We start from the raw sequence: 26,117 nt of genomic DNA, 5'->3' as shown, positions 1-26,117 counted from the left end.
TGACGGTTCGTCACAGGGCACAGGAATTCATCAGTTTTAATCCTCCTCGCTGATTTTTAGCTTATGTTTTCTTCTGGTAGAACCAAACCCTGATGTGAGCAAAGCGGAGCAGGTCAGAGTGAGGTGGGTGATGTCTGGGGAGGCAGGAGCCTGGTGCTCACCAGCTTTGTCCTTGGTGGGGGAGCCTCAGAGCCACGTCTGCTGTCCCAACCCATGGCTAATAGCTGGGAATAACAGGCTTTCCTGTCACTTCAGGCCACGCCAGCAGGCTCTGAGCTCCACCAGCAGTTTTCCGATGGGGGTTAGAAGAGAAAAAGGCAAAGCTTAGCTGAGTGTGGGTAGGAGGAAAAGGAAAACCAGATGGTTCTCGGGACACGCAAGAGCCTTCTCTTTCTTTTCTCAAGGGCACAGCCTTCGAGCCTCTCAGATGGGTAATTCTTGTTTATACACCCACAGCAGGTGATGGTCCTGGTTGTGGGCCTGTTGATGTGTCTTCCCAGACACGGTGTGTTTGGTTTGTAGGTAGATGTCAGGAGCTGCATTGCCATTTTTATGTTTTAAACCAGGACGAGTGTGAATGTGGGGAAACGCTGTAGGCAGCGATTCTGCTTTGCCTGTAAGAGCTAATGGGCTCCTTCACTCCACACGTCTGAGTTTGTCCCTTCTGTGGTTGGACTGATGGTATATTCTGTCCTGCAGCCACCCCATTGTGTCCTGCATGGATAGAGCCAAAGGATAAGCAGTGTTATGGGGTAGCATCCTCCCTTAACGCCTGGATTTACACAAGTGGATCATCCCTACGAGGATGAGTAGATGCTGTCCCAGTAATGCCCTTCTTGTGTCGCAAGAACCTGTCTGCAGGCAGCCCTTTCCCCAGAGGCTGAGGTCTGGACTGGCCAGGCTGGAGGTGGAGACCAGGAGCGTGGGGCTGGCAGAAGTCCCTGGTGTTGCCCGAGGTTGGTCAGAACAGAAGAGGAGCAGCACCGCGCTATTGCCTGATGCTGGGGAGAAATGAACCCGATTCCAAAACCTTGTGCATCTTTCCAGGCACATGGAGAAGTGGTGGCCGTCGGACACCTCCATTCTCCTTCCTCCTTCATTTGGTATTGGGCCTTTCAGCTTTTGTGCGAAAGAGGCTAATGTGGGGTAGGGGAATCTGCCTTTCTTGGCTCACTCATCCCAAGTGCTTACACTTCTGGGTTTCCTCCTGGAAAGCTCCCATGCAAACATCTTGTTTTACCATCTAGTGGCTGAAGATGTTGGGCTTTGATATTCCCTTGAACTCCGCAGCTGGGTGGAGGAGAGCATGGCATCCAGCGATGGGCTGCTCTCCTCGCTTACAGCTTCAGAGAGGGGGTCACCAGGGCTGGTTCTCGCTATTTAAGCCCCAGAATCCTTTCTTTGCCTGCCATGCGCCTTGCTGGGGCACTTCTCCAGCTTCCCTAGTGCTGGGGCATGTCAATCTTCATCTGATCAAATAATTTCTATTGTAGCTGTTAGGGCTGTCAGTCCCCTGCCCACACCCCCAGCTGCACGTGGTGTTTTATTTATTGGTTTTTATTTTATTTAGGCTTTGAAATACCTCTTTTTCCTTTTGAGGGAGTCGGAGCTTTCTTGTTCCAGTTGAGAACTGTTCAAAATAGACTCCCAGGTGGGATTGGTTCTTCTAACATAAACGTGTGTCAGTGTTACCAGGGATATTCTGTGGCAGGGCTTTCTATGCCCCTGCTGAAGGTCTCAGTTAATGAGATGATTAGTCTTCTGGTCAAGTATCTATCTGCAAATAAAAAATAGGAGTTGAATGTAGCTGCTAAAATGCTGTTGCTGGAATCAGTCTGTAGTACAGAGCAGGAGGGATCCTTATTTAATTAAAATCAGGAACATACTGTACTGTACTCTCCAAGGGTCAAGGAACAAAAGAGACGTACACATAATAAGTAGCAAACTGTCCTTTCAAACCCCTTGAGCTCAGCCCAGGGGAGCTGTGCTTAAAGGGACACTCTCAAGATAACATTTGCGATTTCTCTTCTTCTTTTCTCTTTTTCTTTCCCCATACTGCTGTGTGGATTGAAGCTGAAAGTACCCTCTGACTCTCAATTTTCTTCTTACCTGTTCTTCTCGGATTTGAAGTTGTCATCAGGACTTTTTGGATGCCAGAAATCCCAGTGTGTGTGCTCAGTGCCTGGGTTGAGATTGCTGGGGTCCCACCCCAGAAGCCAGCCTGTGAGAGGCCCCTATAGAAGACTGGAGGCAGGTTGGAACCAGAGCTGAGCTACAATCCCAACACAGTGTGGGACTGGGATTGCTGGGAACACTTTGGGAGGGGGAAGCACTGTATCTGTATGGTTTCTTCTAGGTTATCAAGGTTTAATGCTTGCTTGAAAGTTGCCACCAGCCTAAAGAACTGTTGTGTGTTTGTTCCCGCAGGACGTCGCGCTGTTGGAGTACCAGCATCATTCCAGGGATTTCGCTTCCCACCTCCCGCCGGGGTCTATCATGCAGCCGCAGCGGCGGAGGCCGTCCCTGCTCTCCGAGTTCCAGCCAGGCAATGAAAGGTACCAGCTCCTTGCCTTCCCCTGGGCCATGAGCATCCCGACTGCGTTCGGGAATGTTTAATGTAGCGCTGTGATGTGGAGGAGAGCTGTGGGAGACGTGGGCAATGCTGTGCTGTGTGTCAGTACTGACTGTGCTCAGTCTCTGTGCCGGTTTAGCTTTGTTGTGCTAATGCCAGTGGCACCTTTGCCTCCTGGTTTCTTCATGCACTTTAAAGGCATCCTAAAAACAACAACAAACCCCACCCCTCTCACTTCTGTGGAGCTACACATTGCTGTAACTGGTTGCATTGGCTATCTTCAGAGTAGAAAATAAAGCTGTGTGGTTGGGTTTGGTCTGTGGCTCCCAAGGCTGAAGGGAGGAGTGAGAAGAGCTCATTTCCACTGCTTATCTCCGCTTCCTCTTCTGCTGCTCTTCCTCCCCGCTTCGGTTGTTTTTGTTTCTCTTCCTGCATTCCCCTCACAACTTTCTCCGAGCTGATTTTTCCTGCCTGCTCTCCTCACAGCTCTCCCTGTCCCCCTGTTTTCTTTCACAGCCTCCCGTGGGAGGCTGGCAGTGTTTTTGGGTGCTACTCAGGCAAGTGCTGCGTGGCTGGAAATGCTGTAGATGCTTTAACCACAGGGGCTGATCTGTTCTGAAGGTCATCACTCTCACTCTCTGTTTTGTCTCAAAATGCTGCTCTCACAGTTTCTCTTCTGCATTTGATGCTTAGTGGGTTTGGAAAAAAAATGGCCTGGAAGTGAAATAAGAGCCTTATGCAAAGTATTTTTTGATGCTTATCCCTTAGTTGGGCTAAGAATAAAACTAGTGCAGAGTCAGAGAGGAATCTGGTTCTCTAAAATCATAATTGTTAGGGGAGAGGAGAAAGATCTTGGCATGCTGGGTGCATAAGGGCATAGCTGCAGACAGGACCCTCCTTTTCTAGTGGCGTGGATTTGGCTTGGTGCTCAGCAGAAAACCCTGGGAATCTGGAGGCAAAAAGCAACCTCCAAAGTTAGTTTTGCATCTGCCTTCCTCTATGTGCTCTTCCAGATTGTGCCTGTGGCACCTGTATATACAGAGGGTAATGTCACTTCTGATGTTGAGCAATTTATTGCAGCATGTTAACATTGCTTTGCTTTGATTTCTCCGTGCTTTGATTTCTTAGTGCAGAGTAACACTGTTAACTTGGAAGTGGGTCAGGTTCAGCTAAATGTGGGGGAGATGGGTAAAGAGGACCCAACAGCATGCTCCTGCCTGGTTTTGCTTTTCACACCACTTACGGTTTGCAACACGGAGAACCAGTTCTGCTCTCCAGTAAAATGAAGGTTTCAAGGTCTCAATATGCTAGTTAAGAAAATACATCTTGGTTCTTCCATATAACTAAAAAAACCCAACTGCAAGCCTTGGTGTCTGCTCTACCACATGCCAAATGTGCTGTGGTCTTCCAAGCATCTCGCTTTGGCTTACAAATGTTTGACTCTCCAAACTTATTTCTTGTGTTGACAATCCCATGAATGCGGGTAAATGTTAATCGAGGTTGTCAGGTCTAGATGCATATCCTAATGTGCTCTCAGCCTGAATGGTGAAGGTTTGACATGCTATAAAAAACCAAACCCAACTTATGTTTCATCCCTTTAACCTGTAACATCTGAAAAATTGAACTTTTGCAGAAACAATACAGGATAATAAAGCTAAAAATACCACTGAAGGTCAGCTCAGGTGGCATCTTGTGCCAAAATGCTGGGATATGGACTCATTAAAAATGGGGGCATCTGGGGCTGCAGGTTGGGGGGGGTCTGCAGGCATTGTCAGTCCAGTGTAATTAATTATTGAAGTCATTCAGGCTGGGTGGTGGTGGGGTTGGGGAGGATTAGTCTATTTTGCAAAGCCAGCTACTGATTCTGAGCATCTTTAAGCACTACACTTAATCTTTCCTATGGGGACTTTGCTTTTTCATCTTCGTGATGTTAGGATAGTGCCTGAAGTGGTGTAAGTGGAGCCTTTTGGGTGCTTGATTTGCTCACCTGAAGGTTCCTCTGGTGCTCAAGGGTGAAGAGCCTGCAGCTTCTGGGGCAGGGTGGGTTGGTCATTGGTGCCCACCCCAAAAGATAGCTCTGGCTTTGCCTGGTGCAGAGCAAACCCTGGGCAAGGGAGGGTGGTGAAAGCACCATCTCTGCAGCTGAGTCCCCTTGGCACATCTGTAAGCACTTTGGCTTTGTTCCTGGGCTGGGATTGATGGTGTTGAGCAGAGGCAGCTGGCTCTCAGTGTGAGGGGCTGAAAAGGAGGGCAGTCACCAAAGGCAAAGTAATGTCCTCAACATGGGCACAGGGGGGTAAGTAGAGGGAAGCACAGGGGTGTGCAGTGCCTGCAAGGAAGCCCCTCACCATGCCCGATACCCCACTTGGCACACAGTGGTGATGGGCATGAGACAATCCTCCCCTTGAAGCTTGTTTTGGTGGAGGGGAACCCTCAGGCTGCTTGATCCCACCTGCCCTGTGGTGGCTGCTGTTCACCCTGGAAACCACAGGGATTCACTTCACTCTGTGCTGGTTTAGGGGTTCGTCCCCTAGTTTGGGCAGGCCATGCTGTCTTTGTATGTGGTATTTGAGATGCAGAAATCATTTGGTCTTGCTTAGATGGTCTTCCTACAACTTTGCGGGTTTTGTGTCTCTCCTGGCTGCAGTTTTGCTGTAGCCTCCAGGTAGTGGTTAGCTGTGGTCTGGTGGAAAGGGAGCAAGCAGTGAAACACTTCATCATGTGCACAGTGTGATAGGTATGAATCAGCTGGTGGTGGCAGAAAGCTGTTGAGTGGTAACTTGCCAGAATGGTCCTACATTTTGGGGCTCCCTGACCAAGAAGCTTGTTGGATGCCAGGCTCAGGCAGCTGGATGTCCCCTGGGAGAACCAGTTCTGAAGTGTCACACCATGGTGGGCTCTCCTCCCTTGGAGGTGATGTGCGCCCTGCTTATCCTGCATCCCGCCCCAGGCAGCCCAGTTCTGCAGGAGATGCTGGGGAGTTGCCAATAGCCCTTCTCCAAGTACTTCAGCCCTGAGGGTCATCATCACCCCTTGGTGGATGGGTAGAGACTTGAACTCCCTGTGCAGCAATTCTGGCTTGGAAGAAGGCAGGAAAACTTGAACCTCTCTGAATCTGTCGCTGTGGGGAAAGTTGGCTCTGTCTGTCTTTGCAGGGATGTGCTGCTTTCCTTGATGGTTTTTTTGGTAGCAGGCTTTTTCTTGGAAGGATCCACAGACTTCCCCTTAGCTCGTTCGGTTGGCTGTGCCAACTGGACTGCAGGAGCGAGGAGAAGTATTTCAGGCTGTGCTGTTGGTACAAGTTGTACCATGAATACTTGCAGAGGAATGTCCTGGCAAGGTGACAAGGATTAGGGTGTTTTTTTTTTTTCCTTTCCCCTCTTCTATATATATATTTTGGTGCACAAAAGAAGTGAGAAAAACTGGGTTGAGTGTTAAATGGCAGGTGCCAGTGGGGTGAGGGCTCTGAGAAATCAAGGAACTGTGTTTTCCTGACTTTTCATACGCGTTAGGATTTTAGAGCGAGGAATGCTGGGGTGGATAATGGCTTCTTTGGCAGAAAACACGGCTGGAAATAAGCGGTATGTGTGTTAACACAGCGTATTCCACCTTTATCCAGAGTAAGATGAGTCACTATTTTCATAGGAGACTATTTCCCACTTTGGGAGACGGTGCTCCTTTTCCAGAGCCTCTCTGCTTAGCAGTCAGGAGGAGTTCTCCGAGTTTGCCTCGTGCTGATCCGAAGTATGACATTTAGGATACGTTAAGCAGCTGCTGTGTTTCTGTAGCCATCCGTGATAGTCATGTGCAGCATAGCATGAGAGCAGGGCTAATTACTGTGCTTACTGAATGTGATGAATCCTGATGGCTGGGGAGCGCTGGGAAGCCGGGGCGGCGTTCCTGGCCGCTGGAATCGCGTGCAGCTCTCCGTCTTCATCTGTGCTGGGCCAAATGGCACCAACTGCTCCCGAGTTAACAGCGCGGCTGGGCTGGTTTTATTTATGGTCTTTAATTAAGTTTCCATTTTTAAAGGTGACCCTTTCCTCAGGAGCGAGCAGTGGTGCAGTGAGATCCCTGCAGCCATGCGTCTTTGTGTCTGTTCACGCTCAAAATGGTCTGGGAGCTGCATTTTTTTCCTCTCCCCGTACACGAAGGTGGGAATACAATGGCTGGAAAGGGCAGATGCTGATGTGTAGACACTTGGTGACAAGCCTTGTCTTACAAGAGGCCTCTGCTCTGGTGGAGGCTGCCAGCATGTCCATGGGTAGGCACAGAGGGTGATTGGGGCGCCACAGGGGTATGGAGACATTAGGTTTTGTGGAGTGGGTCACTGTGGTGAGGGGAAACCTGGGCTTTGCCTTGGCTGGAATGAAGCAACTTTCCCGTGCATGATCTTGAACCAGATTTATTTTGGGGGAGGAAAGGTGATCATAGAATCATAGAATGGTTTGGGATGGAAAGGAGCTTAAGATCATCTAGTTCCAACCCCCTGCCATAGGCAGGGATGCCTCACCCTAGACCATGTCACCCAAGGCTCTGTCCAGCCTGTCTTTGAACACTGGCAGGGATGGAGCCTTTACCACTTCTTCGGGCAACCTGTGCCAGGGCTTCACCACCCTCACAGTAAAGAACTTCTTCCTTATATCCAACCTGAACTTCCCCTGTTTAAGTTTAAACCCCTTACCTCTTGTCCTATCATTACAGTCCCTGATGAAGAGTGATCTTGCAACGTATGCAGCAGGTATGTCCCTGAAGCCATTAGTTCAGGGAGTGCTCCAGCTACCTAGGACTACCAAGAGGGCTTTCCTATGGGGCTCCAAGTTTTGGATGCCTGGAGAAAGCATGTGGGGGAGCTTGTGGAGAGACACAGATACTCCTTCTCCTCCTCTTGAGTGAGGCAGTGCCGTTGCATGGCACAGTGTTACAGCTTCTGCTGGTCCTGCCCATGAATAATTCAGGCTCCGTGTATGGGGATCTTCCATATGCAGGTTTCAGATAAAGCATCTGCTCTCTTCTAAATTGCACTTGGCTCTGAAGCAGTTGGCTGAGGGGGTTGCACGAGGAGGCTGAGGCACAGCGACCTGCCCTTGTGTGGGGATGCACAGCCAGAGCATCACGAGGATGCAAGTGGCACCGCCTGGTCACAGGCCTTGCAAGGACCTGGAAGTCCTTGGTGAGCTGAGCATCCTGCTTGAGGCTGTCCCACACCTTTGGCTTGTGCAGACTCAATCCTGCTGCTGGCAGACGTGTCTGAGGGTGTGGGAGCTCCACCTTCCCCACCCAGACAGGCTGCTCTTCCCATGGACTCTTGTTAGGTCATGATGGCTTTTCTCCTTCTCCCACCTAGATGACAAAGGGAATATATCAGCTGGCCCTGTAGGTGTTTTTCTAGCTGTCTGGTGGCAGCTCCCACAAACCCTCCAGTTTGTCTCATTAACAGGTCTCAATTTGCCCAGTCTCCCACTCCTGGCTATCATTAGCTGTAAAGGGGTTGCTGAAACCTCTGACAAATCTTAGCATTGGCTATAAATAATTCACTTCAACACTAGTGGTTTTCTATATTACTTGCTCTCAAAAGCACTTTATCATCTGTCTGTACCTGTGGGGGCTGGAGACTTCTAAAAAAACTTGGGTTTGGAGGCAGTTTCCCACCAAACCATCTCATCCAGAGGAAATACACAGCTGCAGCAAGGTGATCATTTGTCTTGGTTCTGGTTCTAGGAGACAGAGCCAGTTTTCCAGCCTGGTTATGTTGTTTGGCTCCAGGATGTAGGGAACAATATTTGTGGATAGGAGGAAAGCTTAAAACGTGCCCTTGCTGGGAAGTTGATGGGAGCTGGCTCAGGGTTGTTGCTGGTGCTTTGAGCCCTTGGTGCAGGAGGCAAGTGTTGAAGTCAGGCTGGGTTTGCTGGGTGCTGCAGGGTTGCAGTCATTCCTTCTGCTGCTGCCTTCTGCTGCTCAGCTGATGGAGGAATGGGAAGGTTTAAAGAGCAGGGGAGGGCTGTGCTGCTCTGAAGAGCCAGGCAGTGAGTTCCTGAGGTGCGTTAGTGGGGTGGGAAAGTCCTCTTTGGTTTCTCAATGTTTGTATTTGCCTATTTCCCTGTGATTTGGCTTCAGCAAAGTGAAGATTATAAAGGTAAGATGCATCTAGATCTCATCAGGGCTGCTCTTACAACCCCCAAGGGCAGTTCAGGATATCTCATCTGCTCCTCTCTCCCAGCAGAGATGCTTCCTCTATACCCAGCTAGCACTCAACCTGCTTTTTTCAGCCCATCTCATACTCAGCTGGTTCTGGTGTTGGTATAACGTACCAGAAAATGTTTTCCTGGACCCCATTACCTGCTGGAGTGAGCTTCAGGCGCCCCACACTTTGCATTACATCTGCTCATACCTTTCTAACACACTGCGTGAGTCTGCTGAGGAAGCTGCCCCAGTGAATGAGTAACGCAACTGGTAGGGTGCGATTAGTTTGTAAGATTAGTAATAAACCCGAGGTCTAATCTTGGGTTATCTTGGTTTTCTGGACTGGGACCTGCCCAAAGCAGAGCTGTACACGGATGGATGGAGGTCAGGGCAAGCCCTGGGCACCCAGCCTGGTGCGTCAGCAACACTCACGCTGCTTTTAAGTAGTTCAGTGTTTGTGGCAAAGGACTGCGGGTGAAGACCAACCCTCCCCGCTTCATAATTAACGCTGGCATTTGGGTTATTTCACTTAATCATGCATAGCTCCCATGCAATTAAAACCACTCTTTCCCTTCAGCAAAGTAGGAACCTCTGGAATAAACCAGCCAGGTGGGAACTATGTGGAAAATGCAGCAAAAGCCCAGGCTTGGTGTAACGGGAGGTTCTTCAGGCAGGGAGCTGACAGCAATGTCAGCGCTGTATAAAAGTCTGTTGTAAAGAGCTTGCTGCAGGTGTGGATGTAAAAGAGTGAAAGGTGTGAAGGCTTCAAGCACTTGTATTTGCAGCCAGGACAGGCTGAGCGGGTTGTGTCAGGCAAAGCGATCTCGGGAGCGGCTGGAAATTCCAGTGGATAAAGTTAATAGCTGTTCCAATGGATGTGGAAATGGAAATAAAATAGCACCCTATAACATTGCAGCTGCTTTCCCCGGCGCGGCCCCTGCCTCGCTGTAAGTAACTGCCTTTGTAAAGCTGAGTGTTGCTCTTATCTTAAAAATACATGTTTTTTCCCCTGAGTGCGGGGTTGTGTCAGGTTCCCAACAACTGCAGAGCTCTCGAGGCCATCCAGTGTCAATGAGCAGCTTCTTGGTAATATGGCCTTAAAAACAAGGGGGGGTAAGAAGTGAAAATAAATCCGTGTGATTTTTAATTGCCTTCCCACTGCAGAGCCATGGGTGTTGGAATATTTTAGCACCTGCCCAGCTCAACAGTTGCTCATTGTTCCTGGGTTTACAGCAGAGCCCGGAATGCTGGCGTGCAGCTGCGGGTAGGGCTCGGGACAAGCCAGTGGGAAACTTGAGAGGTGCCAGGAGGTATTTCTGGGCTTGCTGAGAAAAGATGAGGATCATTCAGCATGAAAGTGCGTGCAGGTGAAGCTGGCTGTGCATCAATGCCAACTTCAAGAGCTGTTTGCTCTGTGAGCACTTGCCCTCTCATAGGTTGGAGCTGGAGTGGCAAAGGCAGTGCCGGAGCCTCCCTGCTCTCTCATCCCCTTTTTGCTAGGGAGGAAGAAGAGGCCGAGCCAGATTCTGTTTCTGTGTGTCAGCACCAAGGCTGCTGCCCTGAATCCCAGCGCCGGCCACGTGTGCCAAACCACAGCAGCAGAGTCTGGCGAGCACATGCTTTGTGCCTGCTGCTGATGTTTCAATAAGGGCTTTTTTCCCTTGTGTGTGTTTTTTATCTTGTTTCCCTGGAGCAGGGGTGAGTTGGCCACGCTGCAGAGGGCTTTGCTTGAGGTGGCCTTCACTGGGGTTCCATCTCTGGATGTGGTCCAGAGCCATTACAGCTGCTGGGAAGGCTTGCTGGCTACAAAGGGCTCTGGGTCCTTCCCTTTGTCATCCTCTCTGGAACATTTAATTAGGCAAAAAATTAACATCAGCAGTCGCAGTTATGGGTGGGGACCAAACAGTGCACAAGACCCCCTGTCTCCCATCCATGCTCTTGACAAAATGCATCCTCCCCTTCGAGTAGCTTCTAAAGCTGTTTAGCTTGTCAGTGTTTGGTAACTGGGGAGGATCCTTCACCACGCGCCTCAGGAGAACTTTAACAATCTTGTTTAAGGGGAAAAGGAAAAAAGCCACTTTTTTTGTTGTTCACACGCTTTGAATCTCCTGTGCTTCATCTTATTTTTATGTTTTTAAGAGACAATTCTTCCTGAAATGTTAAAAACACACCCTTGGAGCTGCTGCAGCAAAACCGATCCTTGGGCATAGTAAAAGGTTTAATGTATTTTTGTAGGATCCTTTTACAATTCCCACAGGAGAATCCTGCGAGGAAAAATAGAGCTGGGGAAAAAAAAGTTTTACATTTGTTTAAAAAGAAGGAAAACCCAAACCCAATTTCCAACTGCATCGCACTTACCAGGTGAAAGATACTTGAGCCCGATGTGACCTGTCAGTGCAGTTGCTATCACTGGATAATGTGCCTTTGCAGCTTGCCAGGTCTGTGTCAGGGATGTGTGACTACATGTGCCTGTTTTATTTCCTCCCCCATCCTGGAAAAATAAATCCCTGCTGTCTAGCCATGGAGGAGGGCGTGTTTTTTCCCCAGCATATAATCTTTGCTGTTCCTGTAGAAGATGCTAAATATAAACAGTGGTGCAGGTACTGTTGGCTCACGAAGGCGGACGTGGCAGGAGGGAGTTCTGCCTGGCCACAGGGAGAGGTACGAGCCAGATCTGAGGACTTTCTGAGCTTTGGCCTTTTCCTGGCCAGCCCAACCCACGTGGCGTGACAGGGCAGGCTCAAACCTGCAGCCGTGTTCACTTCGCCCTGGTGTAGGGACAGCCACCCACCGCATGTGGTAGGAGAGGAGATGGCAGCAGGGGTACCCAGAGGGGCAGCAGAGTGGCTTGTTGTGCTTGGCGGATGGTGGTGATGCTGCACCCCGTGTCCTGCTCCCCTGGTTCTGCCTGTGAGCACTCCAGGAGCTGCACTGTGCCCAGCAGCCGAGCTATGGAGCTGTGCACCCTGGATCCAGGGCCATCTGCCTCCGCTCATGCATCCTTCCTTGCGCCCTCTGTCCTCCTTGAGTGGTCTCCAGTCACAGAGCAGAGGTGGTTTGCTTTCTGAAGGCTTTCTTTCTCTTTGTCCCCAGATCTCAGGAGTTGCACCTGAGAACCGAGGCGCATTCCTATCTCTCTGACCTGACCAAGCCGTCGGACTTGGAGTTCATTGAAAGCAAGAGGCCGCGTCTGGATCTGCTGCAGGACCCCCTGGTGCGGCACTCGCCTCTCCTGAACCAGAGCCAGCAGGGAGGCACAGAGGATCTCTCAAAGGTAAGGGGTGTGGGGTCTGTGTTTTGGGATCCCCTTGGCTTGTGTAGAGCAACCTTTGAGGCTCTGAGCTGCTGCTGAAATCAATGTAGATGGAGGTTCCTGATGCGTCAAGCAGTGCTTGGTGATGTTGGACGATAGACACTGAGATGGGGTGAGCACTCTGGGGAAACAGAAGCCTATCAGCTTCCCCCATAATGCAAGCCCATGGCTATGACAGTTTCCTGGGCTATTAGATGCACCAGAACAATTTGGAAGCTCCTGTAGGCTGAATTAGGGATGGTCATGTCTGGCTTTTCTGGATACCGTGCCCTGATTTGATTTTTACTTGACCTTTCTCATTCATCACATCTCTTTATTTAATATTTGTGTTTGAAGGGTTTGAATCAGTTGCTGGTGGTTCTTTAATACAATCTTCCCCAGGAAAGCCTCCCTTGTCTCATTTAACAAAGCAAATTGTTTACTTACAATTGTCCCCTCTGCACATGTAATGAATGTTGCAAAAATAAATCCCTTGCTTGTGTGCCTATTTGGATTTACTTTAATGCTCTGTTGGGGTAAATTGTGTTTGATTTTTACCTGGAGCTTGGACATGTTCCTGGTTGGCAGGAAAATCTTGCTGGGTAAACATGCTGGGAGCAGCTGGTTTGTGCTGCCGAGGAAAGCTCCAGTGCTGTGAGGGTTAATGCAGCTGCAGGCTGGGCTTTGAGATGTCTGAGCCCTCAGTGAAATGAAGAGGAAGCTGCATCCTTACCCAGGGTGATGGGGATGATTTGCTGTATTGCTGTGCGAGCTGATGGAAATAACACGTGGGCAAGAAAGCTCTTGCTCGGGAGTGCAGTGGGGATGTTCAGACATCTACATCATCAGACTGTACAGGTAAGGTACAGTACTGGTGGGCCTTATATGAGATCCCTCTGAGCTGTCTTGAGTGAGAAGGACTTCTAGCTTTGGGGTAGTTTGGATGCCAACAGAGGCCTGGAGGAGAGGGCTGCAGGGACGGCCAGTTGGGAATGGTGAGCTGATGCTGCAAGGGATGGAGCAGGTGTTTAAGAGCCACGTTTGAACTCTGAGACATTGCACCAGGTACACCAGCTTGCTCTCCTTTAGCTCTTGATGGTGTGTTGCCTTGGAAAAGATGCCTCTGAGGTGCTGTGGCCCTTCTGTGTCCCATCTTTGCTGCTCCCTCCGAGATGCATCTTAATGAGGTGATGCTATGATTAGCCAGGAGTCCACTCTCTCTGTGCCACCAGGATGTGTTGTGATGGTTCCAAACCACAGAGTATACTTGGGGGATGCTGGGTTGGGTGGCTGATGGGGAAAATAAACTGTTGGCCACAAAACCAAAAATATCCCTCCCTAAAGATGTGAAGAAACCAGGACAGCTTTTCTGCCTGCACATTATTTCCATCAGCAGTTCTGTGCTGCCTCTCAGCAGAAAACCACATATTGTCTCAGCTATTTGTTTCTAATAAGCAAAACTGCTCTTGAGGCATTAGTTGGTGAGTTTTAGGGGCTGCATTTGCTTCTTGATCTGTGACACCTTTCCAAGAATTACATGTGTTTTATGGGGCTTAAAACATTTGTTAATGAAAGGGAGGGAGAGGGAAAGCTGTGAGGTACAGTTCAGCGAGACAAGAGTGTGCTTTTAGTGGAGTCATTTGTAATTTCAGAGTCTGGAAGGAAGAAAAGTGTGTGTCCCTGGCTGGGGAGAGTATAAGTGGAGCTCGGAACTAGCAGGGGCTGTTTCCAGAGTGGGTTTGGTGGAGCTCACTGCAAGAGATGGTCTCGGTGCTGTTCAAGTGGTTGGGAGCAGAAGGCAAGTCTGGGGTGTAGGACCACCATTCTGAAGGTGTATCTGCCTTTCCAGCTTGGGAAATTGGATTAATAGCACTGGCTTTATTCCTGAGCAGTCATCTTCAGACTAGTTTATAAACTGCTTGTGGACATTAAGGTTGGGGTAAAGCTCCTGCAGCTGATCTATGCATTGCCCTGAGCCCCACTGTGCTTGAGGAGCTCTTCTGGGTGCACTGATCCAGAGGAAATGCAAAGACCTGAGACTTGTCTTTGGCCGCAAGCTCCGGACACTTGCATATCTGGGCTATTTATACATGTAAAACTGCTCCTTGCATCCATGCTAAGCCAGCAGCCATTTGGTTTGGCACTGGGCTCTGATGGTGTAAATCACTGTGTAGAACAGCTGATAACGACCTTCCGAGAGGCTCTGTGCTGAGCTCCAGCACTGCCATCAGCTCCTCTGCCTGACGTGACCTCCTACAACAACACGTCACGATGCAGCCCATCCTGGCAGCTAATTCCCACTGTGCTCCATCCCTGCGGAGACCGGCCCACGCTTCTCTTGGAGCAGCACTGTGTTTTTCCTGCTTGTTCAGCATGTCCTTGGTTCTCGGGGTTATTCTGCAAGCTTCCTCCTTTCCTGCAAGCTCTAGGTGAGTGCAGAGCTAGAGATCTGCGTGGACCAGAGTGGTGGCACACATGCGGTGGCAGGACGTGTGTCCTGGAGCTGTGGCACACGCATGGCAGCAGGACATGTGTCCTAGTGACCAGAGCCGAGAGAGGAATTTGCTGTTCCATCTGTGCTGCTGACTCAGTGCCTGACAAAGTCATTCAATACCTTATCTAGGGCAGCTTTGCACACCAGGTGAGATGCACCATGTGAGCCCGATATTACTAAACACGCTGGTGGCTGTTTAAGCAGAGTATCCAAGGAGTTGTTCACTTACCCCTTACCCCATTCCACATCGTTGCAGTCACTGCGTGGGGAGGAGCTGAATTAACTCCTCAGAGAAACAGCGCTAGGGCTGCTTTTCATGGGGGTTTTGAAGGTTGAGCTGATTTTTGCACGGTAAATTGCTCCACAAAACCCTCAATAGAAAGGGTAGGGTTTGGTTATCCCCTCTGGATGCTACTCTGTTCCAGGGATGTAACTAATGCAGCAGCAATGGTGGTTGTTCTTGGGCACTGGATACCTGTTGGTCTCTGCTGGTTTCAGAGCAGTGTTGGAGCTGAGGTGCTCTGGAGGATCAGGTCTGTGTTGAGGTGTGAGTTTAGCATGTCCCTGATAACTACCAGTTACGTTGGATTTATCCACCTTCAGCCTTGGGGAGAGAAGTTAACACCATTCCTGCATGTTTCCAAGGCCTTTGTTTTGGGCCATACATAATCTATGCTCTGAACACAGATGAAGCAATTGATGTGGTAAATGCTGGTAACAGGTTCCTGAGTTTTTTCCCCAAGGAGAAGCAGATCTCTTAGGTCTTCTATTCCTCCTCTACCTCTCCCAACCACAGGGTGAGCTGGGCCCCTTTTCCCTTCTCAAGATCACTGCAGCCTCACTCCAAGCGAGGCTTAGTTTGCAAGGAGAAGGTAATGTCTTCTATTAGATCAGTGCATTATAGCTGGAGAAAACAGACGTGCTTTTGGGCAGCGTGCCTTTCAAAAGCAGCAGCTTTACAGCTAAATCTCAGTTGGTCTAGTAAAAGATACTACCTTTCCTTTCAAACCTCACATTGCTCATATCCTCAAATATTGGTGTTTCTTTCCTAGCTGGGGAGCAGAAGGTTGTTTTCTTGCCTGCTTTCCCCCACTTCAGCATCTTTTTCCTTGCACTCACATTGCTGCAGGGCTGTAGTCCTGCTCCTGCTGCTGGATGTGGTCAAGGAGGGCTTGGGTGAGTTCAGTCTGCTGGGAGAGGAACTAAATCTCCCCATGCCCTCCATGGGCTGACGGTGCCTCAGAGAAGGTGCTCCCTTGAGCTGGCTGAGAATAACCAGGCAAGGCTAAAGCAGGGCTGCTTTTTCAATCACTGCAAGCCGGGATGAGAGGCTTGCTGGAATTGCTGCCGGGATGCAGCCTTGCCGGGTGTGCTCTTGGCAGGGATGCGGGAGCTGGTTCCCAGGACCCTCGGTGGCTCCTGCTTTCTTATAAAGTCACGGATAAAGTGACTTTATAAGATAAAGTCACCGATAAAGTCACGGATCTCCATCACGTAACAGCAGACAGGAGCAAACCAGACGGCTCCAGAGCAGGCCAGCAATGGATCTGCACGATCCCTGTCTTTGTGCATACGTGTGCAGCTGGTGCTGCGTGTGATCCTGCCCCATAGGGATGGTGAGCGTGGTGCGTCTGGCCGAGCAGCGCCTGCTTTTCCCTCCGCTCATCCTGCCTCTCCCCTTCCATCTCTTCTTATTCCCATTACGCTTCCACTGTTGTTCTTCCCATTTCTGAGAGTGCTTTTCCACCACGTACGTGGTTTGCTGCTCCTTCCTATAGGATGTGAGTCAGTGATCTGCATTTAGTCCCCTTGCAAGGGCTGGCTGGCTGCACTTGCGCATAGCCTACTGCTCCAGCAGGAATATGCTCATAGGAGCCATGTAATCCCATGGGTACAGGGCTGGGTGGAGGCTTAGGAAACCTGAACCTTGCTGCCATCTGCCCTGGCAGGCCCCTGGTCACCGGGTGAGTCTCTTCTCCTTTCTGTATCTCAGATTTCCCCATCTGCACAAGGGACAATGCCACTTCCCTCTTTTGTAAAATAATTAACAACTATTGATGGAAAAAAGCTATTAAGAAGCCACGTGTTGTTAGGTCTTGGACTCTGCTTTACATTGTTGAAGGGTTTTAATTTCTTCCCTTTCTGCATGAGTGTTTTTGTCGTGCTGCGGGCTGAAAAATGGAATAAGAAAAGGGAAGGGGGAGTCATGGAAAAGACAGCGCCAAGGCCAGGAAATATGTAAGGCAAAGCAGAAATTAGGGCAAAGGGTATTTTGCTTTGATGCACATTAATGTAGCTTTAAAAGCAATTAATTGAAAAAGGAGGAATTAACACATTTAAAATGCCTTTTTAATGATGCGTTGCAGCCAGCAGTGCACATGCCAAATTTCACACTGGCTGCCCGTTCCAGAGCCCAATTTACAATAAACTCCTGGAAGACAGGCTGTGGGATGGAAAAGCTCTTGGCGAGCCTCAGAACTCCTGCCCTGGCCACAGGCTGGCAGAGCACCCAGGACAACCGAAAGGCCTTTCGGGAGCCCCGTTTCCTCCTCTGCGGCCAGTGCCTTGGCATTGCCATTCCCTGGAAGCTGCTCCATCCATGTGCTGGTGGAGGGGAGCGGGAGGCAGGGGACTCGGTACGGGGAGGGATGCTCAGAGGCGCAGTGCCACAGCTCCCGGTGCATGTAGCTGGCATGGTAAATCACCAGTTGCGTTTCTGCTCCGTGGCTTTGTTATGGGAACATTGATCTGTTGCTGGGATTAACCTCTCAGAGTTTCCAGTGGGTTGGTCTCGCAGTTATTAATGAAACTGGCTGGAACTTGTGTTGACCTTGGCAGAGGCCCCAGTTGGCTTGGAGGTAACTGGCAGAAGCATAATCTCTAATTGAGTAATCCAGTGCTGGGGGAAGGGAGCGGAGGGGGTGGGAACGCAGCAGTGCTTTGAACTGGGAGAGCCGCGGCACTCCGTCGGGATATGTGGGAGCAGAGCGCTCTGAAGGCAGTTAGCAGGGAAAAGCCAGGCGGCTTCTTGGTTCCTGCACCCCGGGCTCCCTCCTGTAGAAACCAGCCCTGAATTCCAGCACCTCCCTGGGGTTTATTGCTGTGGAACAATAGCATGGAGGGACTGGAGAACGGGATGAAGCTGGGAGCATCGGCTGCCCCCGGGTGCGTGTCCTCCTGTGGCCTCTGAGTCTGTGGCGTGGATCACGCTGGGGTCTCCCTTCCCCACCAGAGGTTGTTTTTTCACTTGGGAAAACAAGCTCTGGGCTCATTACTGGGGATTTTGATGGCAAGCAGGGCCCCAGTGACTGCACAGAGCTGCCATAAGAGAGTGAGCTGTTCCCTTGGCCAGCTGTGGTCACATCTGGTGGGGAGGGCATAGCTGTCAGAAAGGCCCATAGGACACCCAGGAAGAGGGTCCTGCAGTAGCACTGATGGAGAGGGGACATTGATAGTGCCAGCACACTGCCACTCGCTCGGGGTTATCCAAAACCCAAGTGAGATGTGGACTTCTGTGCCAGTGCGTGGCTTGATGAGCCCTGTGGAAGGTGAAATGCTTCAGATGACTTGCCATGGGAAGAAGAGTGATTCTCATGCTCTGGAAGGTGAAATGCCTCAAACATCTTGCCACAAGAAGAGTAATTCTTGCCCCAAGGACTGCAAGGTGTTAATGCAAAGCCTGCACGCATTGCATGGCTTCCCAACCACTTCTTGGAGGAGCTACTTCTATGGAAGTGGCTCTAACCTCAGGTCTGAGCAATGAAATGAAACAATTTTAGTGGCTACAAACATACCTACGTCCTTCCTGCTTTTGTCCTCCTTCCCAGGCAGAGAATAACACTTACTAACTCCCCTTGGCTGGGAAGCAGGCTGGGCTTTCCCCATGGCCCCAGTGCTGGTGGTGTGGTTGGGTGCCCATCAGGAGTGAGTGGTGCGGGGTTGCAGAGTTCAGCAGTTGCAGGATGATCCTCCTGTGACGCGTTCAACATCCACACATCTGCCGTGTGGTTGCTCATTGCTCTTGACTTGTGCCTGATAAAAATCTGGTTGCAAAAGACTATTTGGGGGAGGAAAGGGGGGGGAGACGACTTAGCGTTAGGGCAGCAGTGATTCAAAGCTATTTCTGGGAAGATGAGGGAGATGTTGACATTCTCTGCCATTCCAAACGTATTTAAAAGCTGAAATATTTGCATTGTTCACGTTGACACAGTGCAAACACTTCTGGCTGGATTTCTCCCTTCCCCCCTGCTTTCCTCCCTGCTCTGAAGATCGCTTCAAACCACAGGAGGATGAGTGTGAGTGTGTCGACCCCCTGCTCACCCGTGTGTGAACACACACCTTTGGGATTGTGCAAACAGTCTGGCTCTTGTGGCATGCCCGGGAATTCACTGCATGGCCCATGCCAGGATTGCTGTGCGGGCTTGTCAGCAGCCTGTGCTGTGCACCAGCTCGGGATGGGAAGCCAAGGGAACAAACAGCCAGAGGAGTGTTGTATCTGGAATGGGATGTTCTATCCCATGCACAGATTCATGCTGGTTTCATTTGGAAACCAGGCGCTGTTAGGTAGTGCATAGTCCTTGTGAGGTGTTCGGCTCTTCCAGCCCACCCTGGGGCGAGGGGGTAAAGGGAAGGAGCACCACAATGGACAGGACCACTCATTTTACTCCGGTTTTCAGCTGAAGAACTGAACTGTGGTCCGAGAGACTCGGCCATGGCAGGGAAAGCCCTTGTGGGCTGTGGAAACGCTCTGAAAGCAGGATGTAAAAACCAAGCTTGACCTTCCTCAAGCTGCCCACAGCCCGGCTCTCCCCTGCCCCATGGCTGCTCCCGAGCCACAGAGAACTGGGTTAAGGCTCCGCACGGCTGGAAAACCGACGGGCAAACTGATTGTGCCTCAAGCACAGGTTGTTTCACACTTCTTCGGCTCATTTGTGGTGATCGACATCCCAAACAACCTTTTAAATTGCCTTTCAAGCCATAGCAGTGAAGGGCGGCGCGCTAAGGCTGGCTGCTCCTCCAGAGCCAGCTTCATCATTTACATAATTGGCCTTTTCTGTTCCATTCAGTCAATATTACAAGGCTCGCACAGTGCGACATCTCACCTGATGTGCTTGAGGGAAAGAAAGTCCCTTGACTGTGTCCCTCACCCCTGTAATTGGAAGAAATATTGCCAGCTTTTCCAGTGCCTGCGACAGGGCAGCGCTGTGAGCTGGGTGTGCTGCTTCACGGAGGTTTTTCTTCTTCATCTACAAAGTGTTTGTACGTGTTATGCGTATCTATCTTTAACAGCAAGGATTCTTACTTGCCCTATTATGTCCTGGAAATACAGGAGAGCAAAGCTTGTTTGCTGTTTAACTTCACCAGTCCTCGTGTGGGACTTAGGAGATGGGATTGGTGTGGCAGGAATTGGCACCGGTCTCCCGTGCATTGCTGCAAAGCACAGGTATGGTGCAAGGTGAGGAGGGCTGTGCCAGCCACCGCTGCTCCCTGCCTGTGGTCAATCCCTCTGTGCACATTCGTGGTAAAAAACCCCACCTGGGATAACATTCCAGGGAAGAATTCAGTCCTGGTACGAAGAGTAATGTCCTGGCTATTTTCTTCTCCTCCTCCACTTTTAGCCCGATCTGGGTTTCTTTTCTTCTCCCCATCTTTTGGGAAGGGGGTATGGGTGCACTGCCACAGCTCCCGCTGGATCCAGGCACGCTCTGGGATGGGGTGTAGGATTCTTCCCACTTCCATGTGATCTGGCTGTTTAGTGCAGGCAGCAAAGCAGCGGGAGGTTGTTACTGATTCACAAGCACATACATCTTGCAGATGAACTCATCCTCCCTCCTTGTTCACATCCCTGCACACCCTTCCTCGCCATGGGGTCTCCCTGGGGAGCGCCAGGAGTTTGCAGGGAGCACTTGGCTGTCTCCTTTATGATCATACAGTGCCGAGCACATCTTTGGTGCTGTACTTTTCCACGGTTATGAAATGCAGCTCATCCACAGTTCTGACTCACACAACGAAAGCCAGTGAGTTGTGACACCGATCAGATTAATTTTGTGTGCTGTGTTTTGAGGAGGAGGGTATTTCATGCTAACGCCTTCCTTCCCAGCGCCGGGTGGAATGCCGTGGAGGGGATGCAACAGCAATCGATGGTGTTTGCCTGCCGTTGCTGGAGGGGCTGGCGTGGGGGAGCGATTTCAGAGATGGATTTGGCAGAGACAAGTTGCTGCTCTTTGTGCCTGTGGTGATGGAGCTGTAATAACATATTGAACATGGCAACAGCCCTTGCTAAAGCTCCGTGGCTTCACGTCCGTGCTTCACGGAGCCTCATCTCATAACAACACCCTTAGCATCGATAACAACAGAGAAGCTGTCGAGTGCCAAAGGGCCCAGTTATAATCACTCGCTGAAAACCTCTTTTCTTTTTGGACCTAAATCTGCTTTTTAAACAGAAAAACTCTTTGGCTGCGTGTTAGGCAGAGAACATTCAGAGGGTTTTCTGGCTTGCTCCACCACAAAATGCTCTGCAGCTTTGTGCTGCATGGGGGGGCCTGAGGGGTGATGGACACTGTTGTGCGTCAGGAATGCTGGCTGCGTGCTCGGCGAGTAGAGAAAGGGTTGTTTTAGGACAAGCTGACAGGCCCTTGGCTTGTTCTGCTGCTCTCGAAAAATTTAATTCTAATTCTTGGCACCTTTTTCCAGGAGGATAAGGAGCGAGAGCGCGGCAGAGCCTGCTCCCCCAGCCCTTGGAAATGGGCTTTTGCCCAGCGGCAGAGCTGGCTCGGGCCGGGAGCGATGTGCTCTGTCCTACCCTGGTTTGGTGAATCCAAAGCAGGAATTGTTAGGGGAGAATCGGCGCAGGAGGAAATGACCTGAAGCATCTCCTCACAGTCCTGACCTAGATCTGCTTACTCTTTGGTCATCTTAGTGCTCTGACCGAGCAGCTTCTGCATGTTCCAGTGTTCAGCCCAGCTTCTGTTTGCCTCCATCCCGGCCAAGGACTGGCAGCCCCTTTAATCCTACACCCGGTATCTTTTCCTGTGGGATGCAGGGGAAAAGCAGAGCACTGTCCCCTGGCAGTGCCAGGCAGCAGAGGAGGAGATGGGCAGCAGATGTGGGGTTGTCCAGTGCGTGCTGTCTGTACCGCATCCCGAGGGGTTCCCCCTGGGGCTGCAGAGCCCTCAGCACCCTGCTCCTGCACACACAGGCAGTGGGTTTCTCCTCTATCTTAGCACTTTATCACCTCCTCTGCCTGCACAGTAATGCTTCCTAGGTTTGCCTTTGAACGACCTGCTCCATTGGCTGCCCTGACAAGCTGATTTCTCTCCTCCCTGCCCTGTTCCCTGAAGAGCAGCAGTCATCATTTCTGCCTTCTGATCTCCACTTTGGACGCTGTCGTTCCTGTGGCTGCTTAAGAAAGAACCATTGCCTAGTGCAAATCAAGCCGTCCCACGTGGTTATGCCACCAAACCAAGCGCAGGCTTTTATTTCAGGCTGTTTTTCATGTCTGTGTTATTTTCTCTCGTGCCAGCCATCACAGGTATGATGTAGAGCAGATTGCCCCCAGCAGCTAATGTGTTTCTGCCTCAGCAGCAGGCAGAGTGGCAGATGTAAACACAGGAACGTTCCGGTCTTTCAAGCACTAAAAGCTACTCAAGAATAGGCAGGTATGTGTATATAAATACATACCGTGCATTATATTAATGCCTTTCAATATATTTGGAGAGGGATTTGTAAATTCATGCATCCATGAATGCTTCATGCATATATAGACTTTTTCACAGGTTTTTAGGTAATTGAAAAACCTACTCTTTTTATATATATACACACACCCCTATATATATATATATCTGCTGTCTCATATACTTGTAAGCTGCTTTTTCAAAGGCTTCTTCTAGCCCAGTGATCGTGCCTTCAACAGCCACACAGAGAAAGGCTTACAGTCTCGAGCAAAGCTAAATATTGATTTGAGTCAATCTGGGTGCACTTGGAGACATCACTAGTGTTCATGAATACAGCATAATAGCTGATTGGAGTGGGGGAAATTTCATCATAAAGGCCCCAAAAGGGAGGTTTATTATTGCTTTCTTCCAAATGCCTGAATTTTATTAGCTTCAGTCATTCTTGGCAGGGCAGTGGAATGGGATTTTATAGTTAGCAAAGGAAAAGTAAACACAGTAATCATTTCACAGCCCTGTGCCTGCCAAACCAAGATGGAAATTCCAGCCTTGGTGGGAAGCTGCTGCTTTGCTCACAGATAATAACAAATTCACTGTGGCCTTATTCTTGCATGGGAGCTGAGATGTTTGGGTTTTTTTTCCTGCATTAAGAAGCAAGGGTGCTTCATGCTTTTCTGCAGGAACAGCCTGGGCAGAGGTTTGCAGTTTGAGTGACTCCACAGTTATTTGCCATTAGAAATGGTGCTTCTGCCCTGAGCCTTCGGGAGCTGCTTCATCCTCTCTTCTTGTTGGTGTTTGTCCTTCCTTGGTCAGTCTTGCTCTGACTGCAGAGCTAAGTGATGCTCAAGGAGTGTCATACTTGAGATGCCGCGATGGTCTCTGCACCTGGAGGCCATCTATTCCTGCTGAACAGGGGGTAAAAAATACTATGGCAAAAAAACCCTCCAAATAAATCCAAAACTCCCATAAAATGCTTTGTTCTGTATGTGTTTTTCTGGGCTTGTTGAGGCGAGGGCTTGGCTGGACCAGCGCTGCGTTTCCTGCTGCTGGGACACGTTATTTCCTCCCACCTTCCTGCCCCGCCAGCCATGGGGATGAGGATAGTGGTGGGGATGGCCGGCACTGCTGCCCCCCCGCCTGCCGCCTCCAGGGCTCAGGATGCAGCCTCCTGATGGAAAAACAGGCAGAGCAGGGAAGGAAATGGCTCCTCGGACAAGCGGGGAATGTCGAGGCTCCCCCTTCCACGTGTCTGCACAATTATTAGAACAATAAACCATTGAGCGCAGCCGGCGGCTGGCTCTGATGGATGGTGCAGTGGTGGCTGCTTTGCACCATCCGTGCTCCCCTGTCAGCACGTATCCTGCACGGGGCAATGTGCCCTGCTCCGTGCTACACCTGCCTCTTACAGTGCTCAGAGGTGCCTGCAAGCAGGCAGGGCCATCCCCTGTATCCCTGGGGTGTGTGTCCTGGGGTGCTGTCATAGAGCTGCTGCTTGTGGGGTGCTTGGGACCATGGATGGTGCATGTTCTGGGTGTCCAGGGGGTGGTGGATGCAGTCCCCATCGTGTCCCATGCACATGTTGGGGATGGCGCTTTGCAGGATGCAGAGCCAGCACCTGCTGAAAGCAGAGATGCCAAAATAAAGAGGGAGTTAAACGGGCTTCAGTGCTGTGATGGGGACAGATGAGGCCACCAAAAGCTTTGTTAAAAGCCAAGATGAACTGTTTCAAGGGAAAGACTTCCCTCCCAAGCCTGTTCTTTATGTTGGCTAAGATGTTTTCAAAAGCATCTCAGCAGCTGTGAGCCTTGTTTCACACTTAAACAAGTTTTCCAGTGCTGCCACCTCAAAATGGAAGTCGGATTGGCTTGGATCCCTGATGTAAAAGTGGCTTGGTTTTGTGTCTCAGCCAGTGACGTTCACAGGTCAGGTTTACCAGTGGCCCCTGTCTGCTCCCAGGCCGCTCAGTTCTCATCTTGTGTGTGTTTGAGCCTCACAAGACGTGCATGCATGTGTACTGAGATGTTCTGATAGAAATAGACTTTAATGATAAAATTTAACTTTTCTTACAAGATTTTGGGGGCAAGGGAAGTCTTTGGAGTATCGCCATCAAGTCTGGTTTTCTTGCAGTCGTAGAATTTCTGGCTCTTACAGATGAGACGTATTTGATGTCCTGCTTGATGTATCTGAAAGCACAGCTAGAATGAACCTATACATTAAGTGACCCTAAAGAGATTCAAGCAACGAAGTGGTGGCATGCAGCTGGTGAGGCTAACTCCTTGGGTTGCTATAGGTGCGGTAGCTTCTGGTTTTGGAGCTGACACAGTGGGAGGAGGAGCTGCTGGGAGCAAGCAGGAGATCAGTGCTGGGACCCATCAGCCCATGTCCGATGTGCTGGGAGTCACTGGGGATCCTGGCTTGGTGCAACAGGTCTCATGTAAGAGGAGGTTTGGTTTGGTCCCACAACGCACCTCAGCCACTGCTCAAACCATCGTAGGCCTTGCTTGTGTTCTCTTTCTCCATCAGTCAAGCTGCTTCTCAGAGGGCAGCTCAGCCTCCAGGATTTGGGGAAAAATGATTTTGGGTGATGGTTGTGCAGCAAGAACAGAGGGAGGGAGCGTGAGCAGCCTTTAGGTCTATATTACTTGTGCTGGTGGTTAAATAGAGTTGTCTTCATTCATTCCCTTCCCTCCTCTCTAAATCTGATGCCCCTTCAAGCCGACATCCCGATATCAATACGGTGTGCTGGTCCTGATTAACTCCCTGACAAATCCCCTCTCAACAGGGCCGCCCGGGTGCTGCCCTGAATGGACCCCGCTTGGATTTGCATGGCTGAGGAGTCCCTGCTCGCTCCTCTGCCTCTTTCCTCCTCCCTGGCAATAGGAGGAAATTTAAATGTTTCTGAAGAGCGACATTTCCATTTCAAAAGCTGTTCGCTCAAGTGCGTCTGGAGTGGGATTTCTCTCCCCCCCCCTACCCCTCTGAATGGGAGCTTTAGAAGTCTCATTTCCTCTGCTTGATAACACCAGGCTGAGAAGGGCTTTTGTCTTTTCATTTCCCCTCAGTTTTTTATCTTTAAATAAGTGAGGTTTGTCAAAGCTGCCGTGGTGGATTCTCCCTCCCTCCTGCTTGTCCATGTGCTGGATGGAGGATGCACCTGGAGTCACCCAGTGAATGAGACGGAGCTTTCTGGGGTGCAGCACAGGACCCGCTCCCCAGCACCCTGCTCTTGCTGCCCTCACAGCAGCCACCAGCCTGGGAGCACCCTCACCACGGCCTCTGTAAGCAGGGGAGGAGGTTTGCTGGGCACATCCAAGCTGCTGAGTATGGTGATGCTCTTCCCGGCCATCCCTACGTGTCCCAGTGCCTGTGGGGACACATGTAGTGCTGAGCCGGGCTTAGGATTTGGCCCCATGTTTGCAACCCGTGATGCTGCAGTGTCCTTAATCATGCTGCCTGGTTGCTGCCTGCTTTTTGGCTGTGCCAGTTGGGATTAAAACAGTATTTGGTAAGGTGATGCTCCGTGGGGGCAGATGCAAGTGGATGCAGTTGCCTGGCTCCTGCTTCTGCATTCCAGTGCGGGTGCTGTCCCACTCATTTGATGGTATTTGTGGTGGTCACTGGAGTATTGTATGACTATAAAGGGGTTTTTTTCTGCAGAGGTCTCTTTTACAAAGGGTAATCTCCTTTGTGCTTTTAGCATGGCATCTAGGGCTTGAGGGCTCTTGAGGACCAGCTGGGATACAGCAGGGACTATTCCAGCATCTTCAAATCAGAGAGAACACGCCTGCTGGGATTAACATGGATCTTAATGCTACATCCCTGCCCCACTGGTGTGGTGGGAGGACTCGATCCTTGCTTTGCTGCATATGGCAGTGGAAAGAGGATGGGTGGTGTTGCAAAAGCTAT

At 50.4% G+C, this 26,117-nt stretch overlaps 1 protein-coding gene across 12 annotated transcripts in view; it reads left to right on the top strand.

Moving 5' to 3' along the window:
* Positions 1–26,117, top strand: part of NCOR2 (nuclear receptor corepressor 2) — a 236,808-nt gene that overhangs the window by 81,939 nt on the left and 128,752 nt on the right. For all 12 annotated transcript variants that reach the window (XM_030501177.1, XM_030501167.1, XM_030501179.1 and 9 more), the window contains exons 3-4: positions 2,428–2,555; positions 11,849–12,029. In XM_030501177.1, the coding sequence (XP_030357037.1) occupies positions 2,428–2,555; positions 11,849–12,029 (309 nt within the window). The remainder of the gene's footprint in view (positions 1–2,427; positions 2,556–11,848; positions 12,030–26,117) is intronic.

This window comes from Strigops habroptila, chromosome 11, assembly GCF_004027225.2.
Source record: "Strigops habroptila isolate Jane chromosome 11, bStrHab1.2.pri, whole genome shotgun sequence".
Taxonomy (NCBI): domain Eukaryota; kingdom Metazoa; phylum Chordata; class Aves; order Psittaciformes; family Psittacidae; genus Strigops; species Strigops habroptila.
Note: the sequence above shows the minus strand (reverse complement) of the source record. Positions and strands in the feature narration are given on the sequence as shown.